Here is a 23,874-nt window from a genome sequence, read left to right as displayed (position 1 = left end):
GACACGTGGTTATGTTATGAACCCGTAATGTCCCGTATGTCTCGCGGTTGACCCATTTTCCTGACAATCAACGAACATAATTTACTTGATATTTGTAAAAGCCGACTGCGGACGATCGTCGTCGAGTGATCCTGCGATTATCGCGTTCGCCGAACGCGATGCCCACCGACAATGCTGCTTTTGCGGCCACAGGTGCCGCTAAAAATGACGGGAATCGCCGTGCCGCCCGTGCCGGCTGGACAAGGCGGAGAGGTAATTTTGCTTACTTTGATAACGAGCATATTTCGTTAAAGGCGCTTTCATTGAGAGATAATTATTTCCCTGCAGGTGGCTGCCAGAACAAGTCCGGCGGGAGGGGCTTCAAACGCGCGTTCGACCGATCGCCGCGAGAAAACGCGAAGAGGAGCAGACTGGATGTCGGCAGTAGGCTGAAGGAGTCTGACATAGGAATTACGGAGTACATCGGCCAGCAGCACCCCGGCTTCTTTGCAATAATCAAAGAGAGGTACACCGACTTTCACGTCAACGAGATAGGCCTCGACGGACAAGTGGCCAAGCTGACCAGTCAAGACGTTCCACGTGATCCCTGCGACGACGAGAGTATCGAGGATCTGAAGACGTCGGTGTCGCCGGCGATATGGGAACAACTGCGGGGTCTGGGAGAGGAAAATCCTTCGAGTGTGGAGATCGACGTAACTGGCGTCGATAAGGTCGCGCGCAGGACCATTCATACGATCGCGAAGAAACTGGCAGACGTTGTCAGCCAGACGGTAGACAGAGACGATAAAAAGTTCATCACAATTGTGCCAGTGTCAAATAAAGGCGATCAGACTGGTAGGTTGTAAATTTCTCACTTGCAAAAAGAAGGGCTTCTATCTAATTTTTGATTGTTACAATCAGTTTACAAGATGCGCAGAGATAGGAGGATAGATTGGAGCAGATGCGGCGGGGATTACTGTCACTTTCTGTTGCACAAAGTGAACATGGATACGATAAGCGTCGTTAATCAGCTGGCGGCGAACCTGCGGCTGCAGCCGAATAATCTTTGTTACGCCGGCACCAAGGACCGCCGAGCGTGGACGACCCAGTGGATGAGTTTGAAGAAGGTGGACCCGCGCAACATATTGAGAGCGAGTAAAAGTATACGCGGCGCATACGTAGGGAACTTCAAATACGCTAAAGACAGCCTGAAATTGGGGATGCTGCGCGGCAATCGATTTAGGATCGCGCTGAGAAGCGCCTGCGAGACGGACGAGAAGATCGAGCGAGCGATGACGTCGTTGCGTGACAATGGCTTCATTAATTATTACGGTTTACAAAGATTTGGCTCGGTGTCCGCTATACCCACGCACGAAATCGGAAAGTGTCTACTCCAGGGTGATTATTATTGTTTTCCGTTGTATCGCGCAGCATTTGTTTCATTCATGTATATGTTACACTATCTTCTACCGATTAGGTAAATGGGACGAAGCGATTGAATTGATCTTGAAACCGCGGCCGGAACAAGATAAGGAATTGGCGGAGGCTAGACAGATCTACGCGAAAACCAAGGACGCACGTGCTGCCTATGCCAAGCTCAAGAGAATCGATACGATCGAAGCCAGACTTCTGAAAGGTCTACAAGTATCGGGCGACAAGAATCCTCTAGGCGTGCTCGACTCAGTGCCTCGAAACATTCGATTAATGTATATTCATGCCTATCAAAGCTTCGCGTGGAATCACGTCGTGTCGAGAAGAATGAAACAGTTTGGGACAGATGTGGTCGTGGGTGATTTAGTTTACGATAAACAGAACTGCAAGGAGATTATAAGTGACGAAACTACGGATTATCCTTTGAACAATAGCGATGACACGAGAGACAAAACTGATATTTCTATTGAAGAAAAAGAAGATATCGATTCCACGTCAAACGAAGCGAGTAAAGAGAATTCGGAGCAGAATTTTCCGGCAGTGAAAATTCTCACGGAAGAGGATCTGTCAAATTACACTCTGGCAGACGTGGTCATGCCTCAACCCGGGTGGAAAGTTACATACCCGCCGTACGCGAAGGCTTGGTTCGACGAATTTTTAGCCAAGGATGGATTAACTACCGATCTTAAGCAAAACAATAAGTGAGTGAGTTTACTCGCAGACGTAACATTGCAATAAATTGTTTTACCGTCATCAGCAATCTATTTTTTTTCTTTTCCAGAAAATACAGCTTGAGTGGGGCCTATAGAAATGTATTAGAAATTCCGACGAATCTATCTTGGAAGATTATGCATTACGAAAATAAACACGACGATCTAATTCTATCAGATATCGACGAAATGAGGAAGTCTACATCTCCGCAAGATAAACCAAGTATAAATCAATTGTTTTTTAACGTTTATTTGAAATCGTTCGTTTTAAAAATAATTATCGCAACGTATACTATTTTCAGATGGAAAGAATAAAGCGTTGATCATAGAAATGTGTTTGAAGTCCAGCAGTTATGCCACAATGGCTCTGCGCGAAATTTTAAAGCACGATACTTCGGCAGAAACGCAGGCCGCTTTATCCGCTGCTCACGATGCAAAGAATACGGAGCCTAATGCGACCACCGTAGATGAATCTGGTAGCGGAGATTTAGTGGAAATTGAGGAAGATAATACGGACAAAAGTCATGTCAAATGCCACGAAGAACGTAGTGATGTAGAAAGAGACGAGACAATGAAAAGAAATGATATGGAGAACATATCTGAGACATGGTAAAGTTCATTGTAAAATAAAATAGCTTTCGTAAATTGTTACGAAACAAGTTCTTATTACGACATATACATTTTTTAATAAAAACAGACGCTAAAAGGTTGTACACGTAGCGGGCAGATCCTTCATAATTAATTTGTTAAAAAATTTGTTGAAAAATTTCTCAGAATAAATTAATTGACTATGATAATAGTGATAATTTCGTAGTAAATTTTATTAAAAGTAATCGCTAATATATATCTTTACAGACAAGCAGCCATCAAACCTGCCACGTTCTCAAAATCAATCTTTTCAGTGATGTTCTTGGTTTTGATGTTCTCATCTTGATTCGCAACGAAGATGATCGATTTATTTTCCTCTTTCCAACCGTACTTCTTGACCCAGTGTTTCAACGTTGCGTCTGTAAAGGAAGAAGCTCAATAAATTTTACAGTCGCACAATTAAGAACAAGAAAATTTTTTTATATCATACCATCCACACCGCCGAGCAACTGCGCCAGGAGGGTCCTATCTATCGTTTGAAACGTGATTCCCACCACGTGACACACGAACTTTCTTATCGAATCCTGAAAACCTACAATCCTCTCGCAGAGCTCTGACATGGACAGCACCCTGTCCCAAAAATTCTGAAAGTCGCATCGTTCCAAGATATCTCCCAGGTACATGATTTGACTAATGGGACTCTCCGACATCTAAAGATCAATGCAATTGTATGTAGATGTACTTTTATGAAGAAGAAAATTATCCTGCACGTCCCCTCCGACGAGACTCACAAGTTTTTCGCTGAGCAAACACTTGCACAGCACGAAATCGGTGTGGGGTAGATTGGTCAATGCCTTGAGCAGTATCTGACACGCGATATCCATGTTGAATCGGTGCGGGTTTAATTGGTAGAGCTTCAACACAGCCAGATTCGCCTCCAGATCGTAGGCGTTCTCTCTCGATTGTATCTCCACGTACTTCTCTAAAGTCGTGAGGTTGTCCGGATTGTATCTGAAAGCACATTTCGCTGTGGTACGGAAGAAAAAATAAATAATTCTCTTAATAAAATTTAAGGAAATATAATGAGGCTCGCGTTCAAGTCCCACGCGGCAACACATCTGCGAGAAGCACGTCACATGTGTCGTCGGAAAATTCATTCGTACGACAATAAATGAGGGAAAAGTGACGGACGCGATACCTCTCGATGCCTTTGAGCATCCCAGCCACGGTTTGACGCATCGCCTCAGCCATTTCTGACGAAAAAGTCTCAATTTCGGCGTGGACAGAACTCTCTCGGGCAACACAACCTCAAACAACGGAAAACGTCCACAGACTGGGGTAGATAGAAGCGGCCATGATGTAAGAAGACAGCGCCTCTATGTCCACAAAATGTGTAAATTGAACTAAATAGCTAATATCCATGAATCCCGTAGGTAATGTGCACCATAGGCTTCTCTCTGCCGTCTGCATAACGGAGTCGAAATCGTTAGACAATCGTTTAGACGTCAATGTAATCGTCTTCCAAGTCTTCGGTCGTTTCAAGAGCGAATAACGACATTCGGCAGGCATGGCCAAGCATCATCCGGACTTGATCTTCTGTCGCAAGCAACCGGGAGTCGGTGAGTTGAGGTTAAGTCCAGCCTCATGTTTACTTCTACCAATGTAGATCAACTTTAATCCAAATTTAACTTAACTTTTATCCTTTTCTAGCTCTAAGATTAGAAAAAGATCGAAAGTAAGTCAAACCGAGATTGAAATTAATCCACATTGATAGAAATGGACTGATCAGTCTGTCAAAAGACACTTGGCTGTCAACCACACTCCTTCTTTCAGCTATCGGTCGGCTGTGCGAGAAATGCGACGGCAAATGCGTCATCTGTGACTCCTACGTGAGGCCGTGCACCCTGGTTAGGATATGCGACGAGTGCAATTACGGTTCCTATCAGGGACGTTGCGTGATATGCGGCGGTCCCGGCGTGTCGGACGCGTACTACTGTAAAGAGTGCACGATACAGGAAAAAGACGTAAGAATACCGCCGATTGTCCGCGTGTACGCTTGTAAATTTCCACTGCAAATCGAATGTAACAAAACGGTGCCTTTCAGAGAGACGGCTGTCCCAAGATAGTCAACTTGGGAAGCTCCAAGACGGATCTTTTCTACGAGAGGAAGAAATACGGATTCAAAAGAAGATAATTACACTTTTTTTACATAGAACTTTTCCCTAAATGTAACGTTACGAGAGCATCAGGTAATTTATTATTTTTATAAAAGTATCACATTACGGCGGCGACACGATTTCATTTCGTAATATTATTAGGCAGACGATTGTGGACACCTTAATTTTATATTTCAAACGTTTTCTTTGGATACATTGAAAGCAATATAATATTCTGACATAAAATGTTCTGTAAAAATAAACATTCAATTTGTTACACGACATACTTCATTGTACAGTTCTTGCTCTGTAAATTATTTCTGAAAACGTAATAATTAAAAACGTTAAAATAGGCGAACACACAGTAAATTTTTCCAAAGTAAACTTCGCCAAGATGGAAGATAAAATAAATCTTCGTCGCACATTTTGTACAAAGTCAATCGAAGCTATGAACGTAAGGTACGGTCTATGTAATGCAAAATCGCGGTATATAATAATATAAAAATACGAGCAAACACATCCAGTCTCTAAAAAAAAATATGAAGTTACGTTAAAATTAGCAGCGGTTCCGCCGACGGCGGTAACTCTTTCGTTTCCTGTACGACGATCTGTTTTATAATATTCCCTTTCTCGTCTATTTCATCGATAGATATCAAACCGTTAGGTACAACAGGTACGGACTCGTCAGCGCCGCTCTCAGCCGTTTCCTCTTGCGACTCCTGTACGGCTTCCGCCTCTTCTTCCGCATCGGCCTTAACAATCTGAAACAAACGTTATATAAATACGATCTCCAATAGAATAAAAGTCTTAAATAACGTTAACTTGAGTTACCGTGGATTTCACTCACCTTCACTTCCGTTAACGAGATAGTTGGCTTCAGCTCTATTTTGTAATTTACGTCCGGTAAAATCACCTCTTCGATGGGCGACATGTTCTCTTCGTCCACAGCCTCATATCGAACCATCTGGACCCTGTAACACCCGTCTTCGTTCTGCGTGTAATGGAAACGTTTATGCCCGCTGGGCAATTGCAGCTGATGGGCTTCTATAAGATGCTTCGTCAGGCTATAGCTCTTTCGGTATTTAATTGGGCATTCGTGGCAACAGTACCATCGCATCATTACACTGTGTACTCGTTCTAAATGCCTGTAATATTCAACAATTTATATTGAACAATTATTATCAAATAAAGTAATAAAGAATACATCATTAATGAAGATCTTTTGTGATTACCTGTCCAAGGTGTAAGCTCCCTTGCACGTGTAAAGGCATCCCTCAAAGTGGCAGGAGAAATTCGGTCCGTTGGTATGGACAGTCATGTGAGAATCGAGATCCTGCTGCGACTTGGCAGCGTGCGAGCACAACTGGCACGGATACGTTCGGCTCGATATGTGACGGTACCGGACGTGTTTCGCCAAGGCCGCCGGTGATTCGCAGCTCATGTCGCACAGGGTACACTTGTAATTGAACACGTGGAATCTCATATGATCGCGCAAGATCCCTTCGGTCGGATAAATCTTGTTGCAATGCGAACAACGGAATCCTTGCACTGTAAATCCGTGACACGTTTTAGAGAGTTTAAGAAGAACCACGTAAAAAAGGATACGGAAAATCTCGAATACACGATGAATTTATTACATTCCAAGGGGATCTGTCGCTGGCAATGCGTGTGAAATTTCGCTTTAGAGGCGAACGTGACCCCGCAGTCCGGGCAGGCGACTATTTTCTCTTTGGTATGGCATCTCACGTGATCTCGGAGCTTGTACAAGCTGGGATATTTGCCGCTGCATCCGGTCCACTTGCACTCGACCCCGTCTTTGACTCTGTTGCCGCGCGGGCAATCCATCATGTGCACCATAACGTGATACAGGTACAATTGGTAATTCGTGAACGGCTTCAAGCACTCTTCCCACCTGCACAGATGTGGCGGCGGGGAATCTATGATGTTCTTCCATTCTGGATCCCTGTGGCATTTCTGTAACGCGAAACAACACGATGATCTTTATAATTTCCGATACCTATTCGGGTTTGACGATCGGTCTCGTTACTTACAGGTAACTTGGTCCTTCCACGAACATTGGAACCAATGCACTTCAGCTTGGTGTGATAGGCGTGATAATTAACATGCCGTACTATCTCGTCGGACACATTGGTGTCGTACGGACAGTCCTTCCACTGACACACGTAGACCTCGTTGTCGTCCTTCACGCTTATCTGGATGCTCGGGATGTGGTTCGAGACGTGCCTCAAGAATTGATCCATGTAACCGCTGCGAAACGCGCACTCCTTCCACTCGCAGGCCAGATTCAGCACCTCGTCCTTCAGCTGCGTTCCCACCTTACGCTTCTTCCCGCCGCACTCGGAGACGGAGTCGAATTCCGAGTCGGTGTTGCACCAGTCATCGTAATCGAACTCGTCCAGCTTGCGCTTGAGGGTCTCCTCCTCGGAATAGGAACAATCCTTCTGCGATTCCACCCATTTGCCGCATCTGTCTAGCACCACCTTGCTCGCCGTCAGCTTCGCCTCCAGATCAGCCATCTCTAGCTCACCTGGAACGAGGTCTCGTCAATCGGGAAATGCACATATATATTTCAGAAACAACGAATTACCTGTAAATTTGTACTTTTAAATCGGTCGCTGCGGCGCGACGTGAAACGACGATCGTGCCGATCGATCGACGACAAGAATTTCGCAGACTCAAAACCAAAATGTTGCTTGTTCCTAGCTACCTCCAACCGTGACGTCGACCCTCCGGCAATGCTGAACCAGCTGATCCCCGCGTCTGCCCCGCGGCAGTCGGTCGTTTCCGGCAGTCTCGTCTGGTCTCACCGCGTGGTCGTCACCGTTTCCTCGTCGTCTCGTCGACGATCGACAATATAATACCTGGCTATGCGGCCGTTCTTGTCTCGGACACCTGCGACGCTCCTTCGCGATTGTCTCCTCGTTCGCGGTGAATCATCCCGAAACGCGCGGGTTGTCGCGTTGCGCGGGATATCGCGCTACCACGTCGCCGTCAGCTGTCCCGCGAGCGACCGCAGGGGCACGACCATCTGCGCCCTGTCCTCCGGTGGTTATGCCCAGTTATCCCCGAACTTTACCTGGCGACGGGGAGGAGGGAGGAAAAGGGTCTCGGCACGACTCTCGCGATTTTCTTGACGAGTTTCCCGACAGGTTAAGAATTGCCGCGCTCGCTCGAGCCCGCGTGTCTTCACTCTTCTCCCCTCCCTCCGCTTCGCATCGCATATCGGTTTCATGTTTGCCCTCGCGTTTATTTTCTACCAATGTAGATAATAACTTTAATCTCAGAGTTTACTTTTTATCCTTTTCCAATTCTTAAAAACCTTTTCTAATTCTAGAAAAAGGTAAAAAATCAGTTAAATTGAGATTTTAATTTACATCGGTAGAAATTGGACATCAAATAAGATTTAAAAAAATATACAGACGATTGTTGATTTCTTTTGTTCGTTCGCGAACGAACGAACGGCGGAACGATTTGCAATTGTAATGGAATTATCTGCATTTCAAATCGACACGCGTTCGATTGACGCTGAATTAGTCTTTCTTCTTCTTTTTTTCTTCGATTTTTGCACGCCTCGCTAAACGGCGCCACGCTAAGCCTGGGGGCGACTTACCAATTCGTCGTCGGTGTGCAAAATTGTTTTTGCAGTCTATTTTTCTTGGCGCTTAAATATATTAATTAATATATCAAGTAAATAGAAACTGAATCTTTAATTGTGTCTAATCAGTCTAATAATATTTAATTAAATACTCGCGTGAATTTATGTACATTTTTCGCTTGGCAATAAGTCACGCGCCGGTCTTGAAACACTGAAGCTAGAATAGTATTGTACAATATCACATAATTGATGCACAATTAATGTAAATTCATGAGAAACACGTCATAGATAAGAACAATAACAATAATTTTATTATAATTTCATTTTAAGGTCACGGGAAGTGCGGCGTGGCGGTGGTGAGAATATCGGGAAGCCGGTCTCTGGAGGCGCTGAAGAAGATGACGAGCATATCCAAGCTGGAACCGAGGAGAGCCTTCCTGCGAAAAATACGCGATCCGGAAACGGGAGAGGTCATCGACAATGGGCTCTGCTTGTGGTTTCCCGGTGCGCGTTCAAAATTAAACTTTAGATATACTATAATTAAACTAAATTTAAAATAATAAGTACTTTTATACATTGAAAACAACATTTGCCTCGAAAGTTATACATAAATGTCTTTCCGAGGACGATTCCTAGACCCAGGCACCGACCGGTGACCGACCGATGAAAGAGAAACCGCCCATCAGGGACGTTCCGAGATTTATGTCTGATTAGAACACCCCGTTTCCAGGTCCGCACTCGTTCACCGGCGAGGACTCCGTGGAGTTTCACGTGCACGGCGGTCCGGCGATCCTGACGCGGCTGATGCAAGCCCTCTCGAGGCTGCAGGTGCATCCGGCGCAGCCGGGCGAGTTCACCAGACGCGCCTTCTACAACAACAAGTTGGACCTGACGGAGGTGGAGGGCCTGGCCGATCTGATAGAGGCCGAGACCGAGTGTCAGAGGAAGCAGGCGTTGTTGCAGGCCGACGGTATCCTGCGCAAGCTGTACGATAGCTGGCGGAAGGTGCTCGCGGAGTCCGTGGCGAGTATCGAGGCGTACATCGACTTCGGCGAGGAGGACAACATCGAGAGCGACGTGATGCAGAACGCGCATCGCGCTCTCAGACAGCTGATGCGGGATCTGGAGGAGCACCTGGCCGACGGCAGGCGGGGCGAAATCCTGCGCAACGGCGTGAGGACCGTGATTGTCGGCGAGCCCAACGTGGGCAAGAGCAGCCTGCTGAATCGTCTGGTGCAGCGAAATGCAGCCATCGTCACCCCCATCGCCGGCACCACGAGGGACGTCATCGAGCTGACCGCGAACATCTCGGGTTATCCCGTGCTGATAGCGGACACCGCCGGTATCACGGAGGACACCGGGGACATCGTCGAAGTCGAGGGTGTCCGTCGGGCGAGGAGCCACGCGGAGCACGCCGATTTCGTGATCGTCGTGGTGGACGCGTTCAAGTGCGCGACTAGCGGTATGACGTACGAAGACTACATACGCGAATACCTGTCGTCGCTAGGGATGCAGGAACTATTGGCGAAACTTGGGAGAGAACGTTTTGTCGTAATAGCGAATAAAAAAGATTTGCTGAAGGAGGAGGAGGAACGGCGCCTCCGCGGCGCTGAAGTGGTTCTGATATCTTGCAGAACGGAGGACGGCTTTCAGAACTTGCTGCGATCGCTGACGGAACGCTTCAGTAATATGTACGTTAGGATAAACGGCAATCGTTGACATTATTTGCAATCGCAATTACGTTATGATGACATTTTGTTTAGATGCGGCAATCCATCCGCGGAGAGCCCGACCATCAGTCAGGCGAGGCACAGAAATCACCTGGCGCAGTGCTCGAGGCATCTGCGGAGTTACTTCGAGTTGTGCGCCAACGAGCAACACGACGTGGCCATAGCGGCGGAGGAAATTCACAAAGCGATGCGAGAACTCGGAAGGATAACGGGACACGTCAGCACTAATGAAATACTAGACATTATATTCAAAAATTTTTGTATCGGCAAATAAGGCGCTGCTACTTGTGTACAAGAGACGTCGTTTTTGTATTTTCTTATAAGATACTTTGCAATATTTTAAAATTATCTTGAAAGATGTATGGAGCACCGGTTCTCCATATAACTGTCTGCTGTGACGAAGAGAAAGACTAGAATTGTAAATCGGAGTTATCTGTGCATATATATGTAAATATCAAATTTTTCTTCTTTATTTAAGGAAACATCTTGATCAAGCATCGTTGCAGAGCACGTTGCGGTAGAGTGAAATAAAATGAATGGAAAAAAGGGGGCCTTCATAAGCATCGTATGTTTATTAACAATGTTACACGCACAATCATACATAGAACAACCTTTTGCCTGATTATAAGATATCGATACCCTACGCGTTATACACAGATAGGGCTCCGTTACGTGGTTTCAAGTCGTTATCTGTATGCCATGTCCGTGTGTTATGTGTGCTAATTGCATCGCGTTATTATGACGTTCATCATAATAACTTCGCTCGCTCTCGCAAAAAGGATAATTTTACTTGGCGAAATAACGAAAGCAAAAAACTCGATTGTGGAAAAGAAAAAGAAAAGAAATAAACTGTATACAAAAATTTGCTTCTCATGACTCGATCAATTTCTAATACATGCCTTGTAAATCTGTGATGTTTGAAATAGAGAAGGACGCGGTTCCCTATTTAAAAAAAGAAGAAGAAAAAAAGATATTCGAGTTATTACGATTGATAATTAAATAAATGATATCATTTACAAAGTCTATTACGCAACTCTGCTAATGTAATTTTCTGCTTTCTAAGTATGCTTATCGCGTTAATTTCATTTTTTACAATGACAGCGTCCAAATTTTAACAAATATAATCTTTTTCATTATTTGCACGGTGACTCCTCGTTTCTGCCCGTTAGGGGGATTAATTTTAATTCGCGCGATTCGTTGCGAGTCATCCACGTACGCGCGCAGCGAAAGGTCACCAACGAATATGCTATTAATATATTATGATCAGTCCGTATAAAGAAATCGAACGGCTTATAAATATATATAAAGATTTGGCGGATTCATCACGCGACTCATCACGCCGCGCAGGATTCGTCGTTTATCCCTCCCTTCTGGTGTGTCTTCCTTTTTTTTTATATTAATATAAATCCGATGTGTAGAATCCTCGGAGAGAGTAGATTGCTCGTTTGTACAAGTTGCATATAGAATAGTGTTCTGAGATCCTATCCGAAAGCAAACTGACTCGCGCTGCACGTCCGAGACGCATTTATTTACGTTGAAGATCGTTTTCATTTTCTATCTACACATGTTCTACTTTCTTTCACCCGATTTTTTTTCTTTTTTATATATAAAGCCTTAAATTATTGCGCGCGATCCAGTCTCGCGCAAAGAAGCAAAAACTTCGCTGCGCCTTGTTTCTATTGTTTTCTTTCTTTTTCTCTCGCGAGACCGGGCCGATCACGCGCAACCATTTCTGTAATCCTTAAATGCTACTAACACTGAAAGTCTCGTCCAATTCTTGCGTACGACGAAAAATCGTAGTAGCACTTGAGGATTGATGCGTGAACCTAGTGAACCGCAATCGAGTACATCCGTTGTAGCGAAAAAAAATCCACGAGCGACTAACGCACAAATGACTCGCGGCTAAAAACATAAACGAAAACTAGAGCTGCTTATCTAGTACAAAAATATATAACATCCTTTTATATGTTGCCTCAAATATAATAATCCAATGTAAACCTTCATCGAACAAATTGGAAACGTTACTCGTTAAATACAAAAATATATAACATTCTTTTACATTTCAGGTAACAACATTAATAACAGAATAAATTTTTATCGAGTTTGTAAGCCTTGAACCAGAAAAGTTGATGAGCGAAATGAGACCTCGGATGTAAAAGCGAGAATCGAAAATCAATCGCAATTTATATTTAAACAATTTTTATCCCACTTAAGAGACACACAGGACTCGGTTTAGGGCCGAATACGGATGAACGCAAAGCGGTTCAGAAGGCCCTTCGTATCGTGGCAGATACGAACGAGAAAAGAGAAGCGGAAAAAAGTCTGTCGAGGATCGAGTCGAAGACTCATCGATTCCTTCTCTCGTTCCTAAATGATCCACGATCCTTCCCCGCACGGGGGTAGACGTCCACATTCGTCCATTTCACTCCCAATTTCTTTCTCCATCTAACGTGTCCCTTGCACAACGGCGGAGGATACGAGGGAAGAAAAGCGACAGAGATCCCATCGTGGAACCTGGAGCCCAAATTCGCGCAATAATTTAAAGCTATGTGTGAAGAAAGAGGTGAAAGAACGTAGAACGATGGAAGATGAAAACGATCTTGAAGACAAGTGCTTCGTGACGAGAACGTAACACGTTTCGTAAATGCAACGCGGGTCAAATATTTTTACATATAACTCCGCATCTTTGACTGATCATACTATATAGGTAAATTCGTTTGTGATTCACGAAATGCGTATTAATCCACGGAGACCGTCTTTTTATTCCTAAAATGATCTAGAAGACCCGCTTTGTCCGTCTCCATTTCTTTTCTTCGATAATTTTTTCCTCTTATTTCATTTTATTTTATTAAGTAAGTTAAAAATCAATTCTTTGAGACTCTCTTATATCTAATTTTTAACATTTTTATAAAAAAAGATATAGTGGATGGATTAAATAAATTAAAATAAAAGAAAAATCATCATCAATATGCAAAACTAATGAAGCGGAGTTCTCGGATCACTCTCAAGATAACGAGACGATCTTTCTGGAACAACTGGGAATGAGAAAAAAAATCGAACAGAAGGTGATGAGTCTTCAGTTCGATCCACGATTAGGCCTTTTACTTGTTCGCTTTTCTCTCCTCTCGTATCCTCGCTCGTTAAAGGCGCCAAGTTTGACGATAATTAGATTATCGCGAGCGTCACCCAGCAATTCGTTAAACGGAGGACATAACAAGACCGCTGAAATGATACAATTAATTTTTTAACAGTATGCTGATTGTATTCGAGACGTTAAAAAATTTCGGTTTCGATTTCGCGAGATCGTTCGAGGGAAAGCTCCGTGGAGACGATCCGCTCCGGTCGTTCTCACTCACTCACTTGCGAATTCCGACCAAGTGAAATATTGTCAACGTTTCTCGCACCCGTTTCTCTTTACAATTAAGCGCACCGATTTACGCCGCATAAAAGTGGAATGTGCGCGTCAAGATTAATTTCGTGCAAAACTTATCAGTTTTGTGAAACATATGGATTTTCTCTAAATCGTTTTAGAGATAACCGATTATACCCTTATAAAAACGCATGTATCTCAACGCACAGCTTTTAATACCCGCGCCGGAAATTCGCTTGTACATTTCGGAAAGGTAATTCTGTCTCGGTACCTCTTATCGAGAGAGGTAATCCTTGGAGAAATCCGAACAAACGATCGCGAGTTATTACCGCGGGAAATTATATCGGAAGAGAAACTCCATTAAAAAAAAAAAAGCACAGACATCAACTGAAGGCTTCAACGTCGGGGACAATTAAGTCGCGTCGTTCGGTTTCTCGAATTGGCTTCGACTCGCGGAAATCTCGAGATAAATAGGTAACACCTCGGAACCGAAACGACGACGACGACGACCCGTCGCCGTTCCTCGCCGGGACGCCGGCTCCGGTTCCGGTCCCGAGAGACCGGGATCAGCAGCCGATGGCACGGATCATTCTCTCTCGTACGGAAAGTAAAGGGGACGAGGAACCGCAATGTTCATCGTCCCCCGCCTCTAGCGAATGTATGTCTATACGCACATACACATTCTATACTTTGCATGTAAGTAATGCCTATTTTCCAAAGATATATGTGAAACACGCACTCCTTCGCAATCACTGAATCACGCGGGCGATTCCTCCCCTCGCGTCGGCTCGCTCGGACCGGTAGATCTTTTTCTTCATTTGCTTCTTTTTTTTTTCACCCTTGCATCCTCGTCGCTCGATTCACGCGTTTCCATGATCCCTTGACCGTGCACATCATACCATCCTTATCCTTTTGCACACTGTTGACGCATACACACATACACGCGCGTCAAAACATTATAGAAACACGCCGCCGCTGATGAAAATCGCGATATCGCTCTTCTTCGAAGGAGAGTGTGCATACACAATTTCGCTTCTGCAATTTCGCCTGTCTTCCCACCGGGAAGCTAAGAGCTCGATCGTGGTGGTAACGTCAATTATTACCGATTAATCCTCGACGATCCAAGGAGATCCCGAGAGATACTCTAAACGATACTTTACATTCAATTTCACGATTTCGGCATATTGATATTCGATAAAATTAGAAGTTCTCTCCATGCGTTTTTCCTAGAAAAAGAAAATATGTACAATCGCAATCGGTATTAATTGACGTTGCTATCGGTCCTAACGCTTATAAATGTTAACAAATCTCTCGCTTTCTCATTCATTCATCCTCTCTCTCTCTCGCTCGCTATCTTACTGTGCCACTTTTACGCAGCATTATGTACAAAAGAATATACTACAGATTACAACAGTGATTTACCGTGAAATTTCTGAACCATCGCAACTCAAAATGGCGTATGCACACGCAGATATATGTATAATTTTTTAAGAAATAAGATATCGAAAGTAAATCGCCGATCGTAAGAAAACTAAGGATTATGCCGTTCGTTGGTGCTACACCAAATCTATTTGCCGTAAATCATTCTTCGAAGAATTGATCTACAGGCGATTGGACTAATCCCGATCAGCGAGTTCCTTATTCCTCCGCTTTCAGGAAATGAAAGCGATGAACTAGGACTAGAAAATAAATTTCAAAATAAATTTAGAAGTTTAAATTCAAACGAATTTAGAAACGCGTTGAAGTACACGGTTTCAGGTAGGGGGATCCCCGCGTTTCTAAATTTATTCGACGGACCAAAGGGATATGTCACGATCCGTGAGATGTAACGGCTGACGACTGGACCGGAAGTTCTCTTCGGCTCTCTCCCGATCGTGCCGTCCCACCGTCCTGACGCGCTTCGCGTGTGTTCGTCTATCGTATATATTTCGCGATGTTACTCTTTTTCATTTAGTATAAAAAGTCTCATCCGGTGACACGTCAATTGGTATACGTAGGCAAATCCGAAAGTTCGTTACACGCTCGACCTATACCCTTAGACTCGACATGCGCACTTTTAATGAGGAATCCTTAACGATTAATCCTTACACGCGTATTTAATATGTGATGCTTATGAGTTTATGAGCTACCTATACTAAAGGAAAAAACATACACCACTGAAAGATTATATTTCCTTATATCCGCGATCACGCGTTTATTAGCTACACTCGGATCGCCGCGCAAAGCTACTTCTTCTTTTTTTTTTTTTGTCTTTTTTTCTTCTCACTTTTTGCATTGTGCATACGCTTAGTGGAGATGTAATGTTTCGCGGTAAATGGGAGCAAAAATTTTCGGAACGATACGAGTCATTTTACACGTGATAATAAAAATCGCTAGACGACTCTGCCTCGTTTTACGTTGATCAATTTTCTAATCAACTCTCCCTTCCGACCCCATGTAATCTCTCTCTTACGCGCACTCATCTCAGACATCATTACACCACCACCCCCATATACAAATAGTGAAGCACATTAAAAACATAGCGGTAAGCTAAGTATTATGTAAGTATTGGAAAACTTCCACTAATTCTATGCAAAGTATAGCTTGTAGAATATCATTCATTAAAACTAGAACTTATACGATAATCGAAAAGAGAAAGAGAGAGAGAAGAATTCTATCTCTCTTGTACCTGGTGAAGCGACAATTCCTTTCACTCTCTCTCTCTCTCTCTCTATTCTCCTTTTTTTTATCCTCTCTGTCGAAGCGCCGTTTCGTTACTCCGCGCGCTCGGATACTCCTGCCTTCCATCGCACGATTCGTGCGCGTGTGACTCGAAAAAAACTAATTCAATCAAAACGCCACCGTTTTGATCGCTCACAGCGGTCGTGATTTAGGTACAGCTTCGTAAATAGCGTGTCTTTTGTAAATATCGCCTCATCCTGAATATTCACGCTATAGAATACATTACATTGTAAAATTACAGGTTGAGCTCAACTCACTATGCTCTGCCGTGTCACTCGTATGACGGAAACAAGTCAAAATCCATCCTGCCTACCCTCGCTTACGGCAAAATGGATCCTTTTAGATGTAACGTGCCGACGAGAATGTCGGCCGCGTATCGTGTCTGCGTAAATTTGCCAAAGTATCGTCTCCCCCGCTCGGACGACCGTGTCCCTGTGACTCAGATTGGCTAAAATTTATTTCAAACTGGATCATAAATTGAAATAAGTTTTACCATATCCTCTGCGATTAAGGCGCGAGTAAGGTAATCTGACAAACTTCGCGTACACGCGAAATATCTGCGAAACGCTCGAGACAACGATAAATAATCGGCGATTCGACGCGTCTAACTCGTCTCCCGGATCAACAAATAATTTCTAACGTTAGAAAATCGATAAATGGAGACGAGCTCTATCTTACAAAGATTTTATCCAGCATCCACGAATCATAATAATATGAAGGAAGTGACGACCATTTGTTCCCAAGTTTCGGTGTATTTAAAAGGAATCTAAAGTAAAGATCTGACGATTTTTTACTTGTTGAATCGCGGTGGTCTTCTCAAACGTGTTATCAGCTCCGTCCTGACAGTCCTAGCGTAATTCGGCGTGGCGTACTGATCGGTCACCGCGATCGTGCTCTGAAGACTCTGTATGAATATGGACGAGTCCTGTATCTGACCTACACCCGCCGCTGCAGCCGCCGCCGCCGCCGCCTGATACTGATACTGACTGTTGGCCATGTCGGCGGTCGGGTAGTGACTCGGTTGCACAAACTGCGGCGGATTCTCATACTGCGGATATGGAATCGAGCTCTCCGCGGAGAACTGCGGTATCACCGTGTTGACGTTGACCGGCGTGGTGGGGTAACTGCCCGGGTCGTAGGTCTGATACTGGTTCAGCTGGCCGATCGGCGTGGTGTTGAACGGCGGCGATTGCGGAAACTGCGCGGCGGTCTCGGGGAACAGCACGTTCGCCACCGTCGGTTGCGGGAAGGCTTCCGGTCTCGGGTACGGCGAGATGTTGGCCGTCACCGCGCTGTTCAGATTCTGCACGCTCGGTATGCCGGCGGCGATCGGCGAGGTGCCGTATCCGTGGAACGCGGTCTGCGAACGTCCGGTGTGATCGGCCAGATCCTTCACGCCGCTCTGTAGCGAGCTCATGATATTGAGCTTGGACTTGAGGCCGACGGCACCACCACCGCTGATGCCGCCTCCGCCGATCGTCTCGTTGCCGTGCTTGATACGCGCGTCCGTCAATAGTGGATGCCGCACGTTAACGATGCTCTGCGGGGCGCGCAGCGGTGGAAAGTTGATCGGTGCCATCTTCGGCATCGAGCTCTGCTGCTGTTCCAGTGCCTTGCGCGCAATCGCAAACGCACTGTTGTCGTTCCTCTGACAGGAAGCGGACTGCGGACTGTACGTGCTGGACGGCGTGTAGGTCTCCCTGTGCAAAATCGGCGTCGGGATTGACTGTTGCGTCGCGAATCTTAACGGTAGATTGGCGGTCATCGATCCAGCGATGCTCTTGTAATCCGGACTGTTCACAGACATCGGCTCCTTGTAATCCAATTGGATTGTATAATTCTTGATGCCTAAATTCGTTTCGTTTGGAAATTTCTTCGGAGCGGTGTAATCCTTTGGATTTTTCATCGGGTTCTCGTGCGCGGTGCTGGTTATAAAGGTATTGACAGGCCGTACGCTACTGAACGTGGAACTGCTGGATTGCTTCGCGGTGACGATCGACCCGGTTTTCGTCGTGTTGTGCGATTCGCTCGAGGACTTTCGACTATCATTATTACCGTCGTGCTTTTTCATCGACGAATTAATTTTGCCAACGGCAATCGAGCTCCCAGACGTTGCAATGCTGTGCAAGGCAGCATTTTTGTTGCTCACCGTGGTGCTCGTTACCCTGACAGGCAATTTGGACGTTCTGTTCTTACCTCCCGTGTAGTTTTGTCCGCCTTTACCTTTTTCGCCAATCTGATTGTTGGCCGATAATACTTTGATGTCCGTATTATTATTATTCTGATTATTAGATGCCAGATTGTGGGGCTTGCAGGTGATGGTGACAGCTGGCAGGAGCAAAGCGCTGGCTCACTTCTTGGTCATGATTTTCAGATATTCCAGGGCATTTTGAGCAGCACTGGCTTGAGCATCTTTACTAGTCACGCCGCAACCATAGCAAACTGCTACTGGCAGGGTAGACAGTTGCACAAGGCACTGGAATTTACCTAGAAGACGGAATGACACCGTATAGATTACAGCTGTAGCATTATTTAATAAAATTGGTATCATTTCGATGTATTGGGCAACAACTAATTGCGCAATCTTGATAAAATTTTGTGTCATGATTCGTGATAACATGTGATACTAAAAGGTCATACTACACATATAAACATCAGTGAACTTGTATAATGCTTAACACAGTTTAACATGCAAAAAAACCGTAAACGTGGATATACTTGAGAGCGAAACGCTATTTACAAGTAGTGTGGTAGGAGTAATCCTACACATAAGCAACAGCACAAATCACCTGCAATATGGCAGCTTTAACATCAGCTAAAAGTGTTTTGAGAAAAGAAATCAAGGACATTCTTAAAAACATTAGCTTAGAAGAAAGAAAAGAGCAATCTGCAAATGTATTTAAAAAGGTGAGTCTGAAGAAAGCAAATAAATCAATAATCTCCAAGCCAGAGGCTTATTGAAGAGGTTATGTTCTGATAAAAAAGCACATTGTGTAAAAAGCAATTATATTTGCAATATTATTTAATTGTTACCGCGTTATTTACAGATATGCTTGTTGAAGCAATTTCAAGATAGCAAGAGAATTTCTCTGTACTTGAGTACTAAAGATGAAATCGACACTCTGCCTATCTTGAAACACATATTTGATATGGGAAAAGAGGCATTTGTACCGCAATATTGTGGAAAAATTATGGAAATGGTAAAACTAAGGTCGATGGAGGATTATGAAACATTGCCACTAACACAATGGAACATTAAACAACCAAGCACTACTGAAAGTCGCGAAAATGCATTAGAAACAGGTAAACTCTATGATAAATCAAATTATAATTAAAAAAAAAACATTTTTTATAATGAAACTTGTTTTGTAAAATTGTTTAATAACTTAAAGTGTATCAATTCTTTATTTTAGGTGGATTAGATTTGATAATTTTGCCGGGTGTGGCTTTCACGTCGAATGGTGAGTTTTACTCAATAAATATGACACATTTTATAATCCTGCATGTAACTGTTTTATCTTTATTATTGACTAGGAAAACGCCTGGGACATGGAATGGGTTACTACGACAAGTACTTAAAGAGATGTTTTCAAAAACAAGGTATAAAGCCATATCTAGTAGCGGTAGCATTTAAAGAACAGATACAAGAAGATATTCCTGCTAATGAAGACGACGTGCCTGTTAATATTGTACTTACTGGACAATAAATAATATAATAAAAAAATTTATAATTTTATTCTACGCATAATTATTTCTAAAATAAAATCTCTTTGTATCATATATCATTAATCAACTTACCACTGATAGATTTCTCTTCAATATCAACATAGGTTACTTCAAACTGCTGCTCCGACGCAATTTCTTGTAAAAATTGTACCAAATTTACATCCCCATCATTGAAACAAGTATTCTGCAACAAAATTAGAATAACTTGCACGCAATCGATTCCAATTTATGTCGATATATTAAAGACAAGCAAATGTGTCTTTTTGGCTTGATAACAAGGAAGAGAGCAATTAGAACATTTATTCTTCTATTCACTTCAGTGAGGTTGAATACAAACCTGCAGTTGAAAAAGTTTAACACCTGTGGACGACTTGAGACTCTTGTGAAATTTCGAAACTTGGATACTATGTATTGTTGTCAGTGTCGAAATTTTGCTACCTTTCAGATCGGCATAACGGGCGCTCACGTTTGCGTTTCTTTGCACAATCTATAATGGACAATTAATATTACATGTAAAACTTCTTGATAAGCACATACGTTAATAAATGCTTTATTAACAGCTACTCCACATTTACATAGAAACTAGAAATGAAGTGGAATGACCCAAGCATAAATTACTTTCAAGAAAAAATATATATACAACTATAATGGAAGTTGCACATTGAAATCCGAATATTGCCTAAATAATAGTCCGTTATAGATTTAAACAGATCGGAAAGATAGCTTATTACATCAAGTGGCATTAAAGCTAAAATCACTTCCACTTCTCTAAACACACACATTCGTATATATGTCGTAGAGATGTTGTGTAATTGATATTTTTTTGCAAAATCCCTGAAGAATTTACAAAAAACCGAGATATTGTGGAATAAATAAAAATTATAAATATAAATATAATTTAAATGTAATTTTTATAATTTACACTATATTTATAAATATAAATTAATAAAAATGTCAACTCACAATTTCTAGAATTGATAGAGCCGAGAATTTTACAAAATTACTAGTAAGATTGTGTAATTTTTATTCATTCCACAATATCCCGGTTTTTTGTAGATTCTTTAGGGATTTTGAACAAAAAAAACCAATTACACGGAATCCCTACGACATATGCATATACGCGCGCACATATATACACACGCATACACACACATACACCCTTATACGCAGATACATCAGATTTAAAATAAATTATCATTAATCGTTTGCTTCTTAACCCTTATGTGGTCACATGTCTGACAGGATTTTTATTCTTCTGATCATACATCATGTTTTAGCCGTTTTTTTTTCTTTAAGTATTTGTATACATTTTAAAAGACAATGAGAGATGTTTTTAACTCTGAAATAATTCTGATCGGCGAGGTCAAGACTACAAATGCAAAAAGTTAAAAATATTCAAACGTCAAGACACAGTGACGAATAGGAATTAAATACACATCGATATGTAAGAATAATTTCCATTATCTAATGTAAATGCAAAACGGAAATACCAAGTTCTTACCTCGTCCTCATCCACACTGGGAGCTTGATTATTCATATCGTGTAGTGCTTGCCACATCTTGTGAGCGGCATGCCTCTTTGCGACTTTTTTACTTTTTCCTTGACCAACCTCGCGATACTTTAAGATTGAACAAACAATAGTGAATTGTCTCTCGTGAGGTAAACCTTCTTCACCCTCCATCGTGTATTTCGGGGGTGGCCAGTGGCGCGACATACACATTTCTTGTAAGGCTCCGATTGGATTGTTGACTATTTTCTCCTCCCCGTACGTCTGGAGTTCTTGTAAATTTTGCGAGCTACGTAAGAAAACGGTATACAGAATTATTTCACGTCGCGTGTACTTTTGCGCGACGCAACTTGAAGTTTACGTTTGAGCGCAATTTAAGCGCTGAGTGAACATACTCGGGCAAACTATTTGGAAGCGGAGACTCTACACCTTCGGTATTGACTCCAATTAATTTATCCAGCACGGCCTTCGCGGCGGCGTGTTTCGCTTCCTTTTTGGACCGGCCAGTTCCCATTGCTGAAACAATGGGATCTGCATCTGAATAGTTATGCGCTTATCAGTCAACGGCACGCTGCTGTCTGCGAGAAGGAAACGAGCGACGAGTGTTATACAAACCAACGACGTCGGTGACGGTGACTCTGTATCGAAACGTAGGCTCGTGAATCGCTCCCTCAATCTGCACCAGCTCGTACTTGGGTATCGTGCCTCGGCGGGAGAGCAATTCCTGGAGAACGGAGACCGGGGTTTTGCTGGGTAACGACTTCATTTCCAAACGTGCCGCCTCGTGCAACGGTAGTTTCTCCAACATCATGGCGTGCAACGTTACGCGAACTCTATTACGGCGATTGACGTTGTTTGAATGATTAGGAACGCCACCCACACCAGCCATCATGTTAGGCCCGACTTGCGGTGGTTGATGCATTTCCTCCATTGTAGTTCTGGAATCGCAACAGAGCGTGTTATGAAGCTGTAACCTTTTTCCAATGTCAACGCGACTGGGACGATATACAAGGCCTGTATCGCGACGCTGACAATGAGTACAGAATTTAACGACATGTTTTCCCTTCCGTTTCCCTCATAAAAACACACGCCGAAGATAACGACTCGGGAATTTTCAAACAAAGCTCATCTCGCGCTCTCGTATTTGTATTTATCTCGTTGAGCAATGACACCGCGTACAGGAGCTAATTAGCGTGTCCCGTGTCCGTTCGCGCGATCTTCTCGGCTATAAATATCGAAATCGCGGCCGCTTGCTCCGGATTTCCGGAGGCAACGACGCGCCGTCGTTGATCGGCGATCGAGAACGTCCCGGCGGAGCGGCGACCTCGGGGACGCGGACGCGGTTGTCTCGGCGCGCGGAAACCGCGACGGGGTCGCGTCTCGCGGTGTCGACGGAATGTATCGAGACCGCGAGGAAGACCGGCATGGCCGCCATGATTGTTATAAAACCCATCGATTGACCGTAACGGAAATACGCGTGGGACTCGCCGGGGGAGACGAGACGGTATACATACAACGTCGTTTCGTTTCGCGGCGATGACGACGACGACGATGACGATGACGACGACCTGGACGAACGCCCTGGGGAACAACGAGCGTCGTCGTCGCCGACCAGTCGTCGTACGTCGCGTATCATTCCGCTTACAGCGATTCGATCTCGGCGGGCCAAAGTCACCGGGGGGGAACAAACACACGCGTCCTTCGCGCACACACTTACGGATATTCCGGGGAGACGTAGCTGCGTGGAAAAAAATGTTGTTCAGCCGGCTCCTCGTCAGGCCAATTCCTATGCGAAAAGCGAATCCCGCTTTTTGTGATCGATCCAAGTCTCACAAAAAGCTTGATCCGTTTGACGACAGAAAAATGGTTCACTGGTTAGCGGAGAGTCCCTTTCCTCGTTCGCAGCTCTGCGATATCTGTGAGGGTGCCCATGACCGTTTTCGTCCTATGCGGTGCGCCGCCGATACGTCGCTCGGCTCCGCGCAGGCGCGCCTGGGAATGGGGAACGGTCGGTAAATAGGTCTGTTCGTGCTGCGCCCGCACAAATATAAAAATATTAAATATTAGTATATATAAAGGATAATATATAGGAATATTATTCCTGTGTAATAAATATTAGGATATGCAAATTCTTATTTCTATATATATAGCATTTTCTACTGAAAAAACTTTAATAGTGGAATACTGGTGCACCCTGAGGTCCCTGAGTGAAATTTCATTGTTCCACAATGAAAATCAATTCACATACTTTTATTAATGTTCTGCTGACAAAAATTTGTCAAATTAATTTTTATACTTTTATTATATTTAATTTTTAGAATCTATTAAAATCTTGCAAAA

The 23,874-nt window shown here is 43.7% G+C and overlaps 7 protein-coding genes across 12 annotated transcripts; 4 read left to right on the top strand and 3 right to left on the bottom strand.

Annotated features, from left to right (window-relative positions):
* The first annotated feature begins 37 nt into the window (after positions 1 to 37).
* On the top strand, positions 38 to 3,065 carry LOC112458969 (pseudouridylate synthase 7 homolog). The gene is made up of 7 exons (XM_025022828.1): positions 38 to 252; positions 328 to 834; positions 901 to 1,377; positions 1,457 to 2,111; positions 2,192 to 2,343; positions 2,423 to 2,729; positions 2,976 to 3,065. Coding segments are annotated over exons 1-7 (2,193 nt in total). The 5' UTR covers positions 38 to 158; the 3' UTR covers positions 2,977 to 3,065.
* Positions 2,787 to 4,059, bottom strand: LOC112458979 (eukaryotic translation initiation factor 3 subunit K). Its single transcript, XM_025022849.1, has 4 exons — positions 3,907 to 4,059; positions 3,500 to 3,719; positions 3,199 to 3,418; positions 2,787 to 3,127 (listed from the first exon to the last, which is right to left on the bottom strand). Exons 1-4 carry the CDS (start codon positions 3,957 to 3,959, stop codon positions 2,970 to 2,972), a joined length of 651 nt encoding a protein of 216 aa, XP_024878617.1. The 5' UTR covers positions 3,960 to 4,059; the 3' UTR covers positions 2,787 to 2,969.
* An 82-nt stretch (positions 4,060 to 4,141) lies between these two features.
* LOC112458981 (PHD finger-like domain-containing protein 5A) lies at positions 4,142 to 5,685 on the top strand. Of its 2 annotated transcripts, XR_003041260.1 has the most exons (4): positions 4,142 to 4,327; positions 4,542 to 4,732; positions 4,813 to 4,957; positions 5,514 to 5,685. XR_003041260.1 is itself a non-coding variant. In XM_025022852.1 (3 exons), exons 1-3 carry the CDS (start codon positions 4,276 to 4,278, stop codon positions 4,900 to 4,902), a joined length of 333 nt encoding a protein of 110 aa, XP_024878620.1. In that variant the 5' UTR covers positions 4,142 to 4,275; the 3' UTR covers positions 4,903 to 5,402. The 2 variants fall into 2 exon arrangements, 1 of the variants encoding a protein (XP_024878620.1); XM_025022852.1 differs by lacking the exon at positions 5,514 to 5,685 and having other exon boundaries at positions 4,813 to 5,402.
* LOC112458971 (histone H4 transcription factor-like) lies at positions 5,384 to 7,800 on the bottom strand. 3 transcript variants are annotated; one of them, XM_025022833.1, is made up of 6 exons: positions 7,593 to 7,800; positions 6,916 to 7,412; positions 6,502 to 6,838; positions 6,097 to 6,412; positions 5,712 to 6,009; positions 5,384 to 5,625 (listed from the first exon to the last, which is right to left on the bottom strand). In XM_025022833.1, the coding sequence occupies exons 2-6, from the start codon at positions 7,399 to 7,401 to the stop codon at positions 5,410 to 5,412; spliced, it is 1,653 nt and encodes a 550-aa protein (XP_024878601.1). In that variant the 5' UTR covers positions 7,402 to 7,412; positions 7,593 to 7,800; the 3' UTR covers positions 5,384 to 5,409. The 3 variants fall into 3 exon arrangements, with proteins under 3 accessions (XP_024878601.1, XP_024878599.1, XP_024878600.1); XM_025022831.1 differs by having other exon boundaries at positions 7,473 to 7,732; XM_025022832.1 differs by having other exon boundaries at positions 7,487 to 7,732.
* LOC112458974 (tRNA modification GTPase GTPBP3, mitochondrial) lies at positions 7,743 to 10,880 on the top strand. Its single transcript, XM_025022836.1, has 4 exons — positions 7,743 to 7,930; positions 8,811 to 8,984; positions 9,211 to 10,171; positions 10,244 to 10,880. Exons 1-4 carry the CDS (start codon positions 7,753 to 7,755, stop codon positions 10,482 to 10,484), a joined length of 1,554 nt encoding a protein of 517 aa, XP_024878604.1. The 5' UTR covers positions 7,743 to 7,752; the 3' UTR covers positions 10,485 to 10,880.
* Positions 10,881 to 18,628: 7,748 nt separating this feature from the next.
* Positions 18,629 to 23,490, bottom strand: LOC112458976 (RISC-loading complex subunit tarbp2-like). Of its 3 annotated transcripts, none has more exons than XM_025022845.1 (7): positions 23,252 to 23,490; positions 22,150 to 22,472; positions 21,930 to 22,071; positions 21,529 to 21,823; positions 20,365 to 20,514; positions 20,100 to 20,211; positions 18,629 to 18,788 (listed from the first exon to the last, which is right to left on the bottom strand). In XM_025022845.1, the coding sequence occupies exons 2-7, from the start codon at positions 22,463 to 22,465 to the stop codon at positions 18,652 to 18,654; spliced, it is 1,152 nt and encodes a 383-aa protein (XP_024878613.1). In that variant the 5' UTR covers positions 22,466 to 22,472; positions 23,252 to 23,490; the 3' UTR covers positions 18,629 to 18,651. The 3 variants fall into 3 exon arrangements, with proteins under 3 accessions (XP_024878613.1, XP_024878614.1, XP_024878615.1); XM_025022846.1 differs by having other exon boundaries at positions 21,930 to 22,065; XM_025022847.1 differs by lacking the exon at positions 20,365 to 20,514.
* Positions 18,839 to 20,037, top strand: LOC112458980 (5-formyltetrahydrofolate cyclo-ligase). Its single transcript, XM_025022850.1, has 4 exons — positions 18,839 to 19,208; positions 19,349 to 19,604; positions 19,715 to 19,762; positions 19,836 to 20,037. The coding sequence occupies exons 1-4, from the start codon at positions 19,098 to 19,100 to the stop codon at positions 20,006 to 20,008; spliced, it is 588 nt and encodes a 195-aa protein (XP_024878618.1). The 5' UTR covers positions 18,839 to 19,097; the 3' UTR covers positions 20,009 to 20,037.
* Positions 23,491 to 23,874: the final 384 nt, after the last annotated feature.

This window comes from Temnothorax curvispinosus, unplaced genomic scaffold (genome assembly GCF_003070985.1).
Source record: "Temnothorax curvispinosus isolate PA1 unplaced genomic scaffold, ASM307098v1 QBEX01009403.1, whole genome shotgun sequence".
Lineage (NCBI taxonomy): Eukaryota > Metazoa > Arthropoda > Insecta > Hymenoptera > Formicidae > Temnothorax > Temnothorax curvispinosus.
Note: the sequence above shows the minus strand (reverse complement) of the source record. Positions and strands in the feature narration are given on the sequence as shown.

What these genes read in the sequence shown, in the direction of transcription:
- LOC112458969 (XM_025022828.1), top strand. Translation starts at nt 159, where the DNA reads ATGCCCACCGACAATGCTGCTTTTGCGGCCACAGGTGCCGCTAAAAAT. An exon ending in CGGAAAGTGTCTACTCCAGG is followed by an intron (nt 1,378 to 1,456) that starts GTGATTATTATT and finishes TCTACCGATTAG; the next exon opens with GTAAATGGGACGAAGCGATT. An exon ending in ATCTCCGCAAGATAAACCAA is followed by an intron (nt 2,344 to 2,422) that starts GTATAAATCAAT and finishes TACTATTTTCAG; the next exon opens with ATGGAAAGAATAAAGCGTTG.
- LOC112458979 (XM_025022849.1), bottom strand. Translation starts at nt 3,959, where the DNA reads ATGGCTGAGGCGATGCGTCAAACCGTGGCTGGGATGCTCAAAGGCATC. An exon ending in ATGCTCAAAGGCATCGAGAG is followed by an intron (nt 3,720 to 3,906) that starts GTATCGCGTCCG and finishes ATGTGCTTTCAG; the next exon opens with ATACAATCCGGACAACCTCA. An exon ending in GTTTGCTCAGCGAAAAACTT is followed by an intron (nt 3,419 to 3,499) that starts GTGAGTCTCGTC and finishes ATTGATCTTTAG; the next exon opens with ATGTCGGAGAGTCCCATTAG.
- LOC112458981 (XM_025022852.1), top strand. Translation starts at nt 4,276, where the DNA reads ATGGCCAAGCATCATCCGGACTTGATCTTCTGTCGCAAGCAACCGGGA. An exon ending in TCGCAAGCAACCGGGAGTCG is followed by an intron (nt 4,328 to 4,541) that starts GTGAGTTGAGGT and finishes TCCTTCTTTCAG; the next exon opens with CTATCGGTCGGCTGTGCGAG. An exon ending in GCACGATACAGGAAAAAGAC is followed by an intron (nt 4,733 to 4,812) that starts GTAAGAATACCG and finishes GGTGCCTTTCAG; the next exon opens with AGAGACGGCTGTCCCAAGAT.
- LOC112458971 (XM_025022833.1), bottom strand. Translation starts at nt 7,401, where the DNA reads ATGGCTGATCTGGAGGCGAAGCTGACGGCGAGCAAGGTGGTGCTAGAC. An exon ending in GCGACAGATCCCCTTGGAAT is followed by an intron (nt 6,413 to 6,501) that starts GTAATAAATTCA and finishes ACGGATTTACAG; the next exon opens with TGCAAGGATTCCGTTGTTCG. An exon ending in TCTCGTTAACGGAAGTGAAG is followed by an intron (nt 5,626 to 5,711) that starts GTGAGTGAAATC and finishes CGTTTGTTTCAG; the next exon opens with ATTGTTAAGGCCGATGCGGA.
- LOC112458974 (XM_025022836.1), top strand. Translation starts at nt 7,753, where the DNA reads ATGCGGCCGTTCTTGTCTCGGACACCTGCGACGCTCCTTCGCGATTGT. An exon ending in CATCTGCGCCCTGTCCTCCG is followed by an intron (nt 7,931 to 8,810) that starts GTGGTTATGCCC and finishes TTTCATTTTAAG; the next exon opens with GTCACGGGAAGTGCGGCGTG. An exon ending in ACGGAACGCTTCAGTAATAT is followed by an intron (nt 10,172 to 10,243) that starts GTACGTTAGGAT and finishes CATTTTGTTTAG; the next exon opens with ATGCGGCAATCCATCCGCGG.
- LOC112458980 (XM_025022850.1), top strand. Translation starts at nt 19,098, where the DNA reads ATGGCAGCTTTAACATCAGCTAAAAGTGTTTTGAGAAAAGAAATCAAG. An exon ending in CTGCAAATGTATTTAAAAAG is followed by an intron (nt 19,209 to 19,348) that starts GTGAGTCTGAAG and finishes CGTTATTTACAG; the next exon opens with ATATGCTTGTTGAAGCAATT. An exon ending in TGTGGCTTTCACGTCGAATG is followed by an intron (nt 19,763 to 19,835) that starts GTGAGTTTTACT and finishes ATTATTGACTAG; the next exon opens with GAAAACGCCTGGGACATGGA.
- LOC112458976 (XM_025022845.1), bottom strand. Translation starts at nt 22,465, where the DNA reads ATGGAGGAAATGCATCAACCACCGCAAGTCGGGCCTAACATGATGGCT. An exon ending in CTTCCAAATAGTTTGCCCGA is followed by an intron (nt 21,824 to 21,929) that starts GTATGTTCACTC and finishes TTTCTTACGTAG; the next exon opens with CTCGCAAAATTTACAAGAAC. An exon ending in TTAAACTTTTTCAACTGCAG is followed by an intron (nt 20,212 to 20,364) that starts GTTTGTATTCAA and finishes ATTTTGTTGCAG; the next exon opens with AATACTTGTTTCAATGATGG.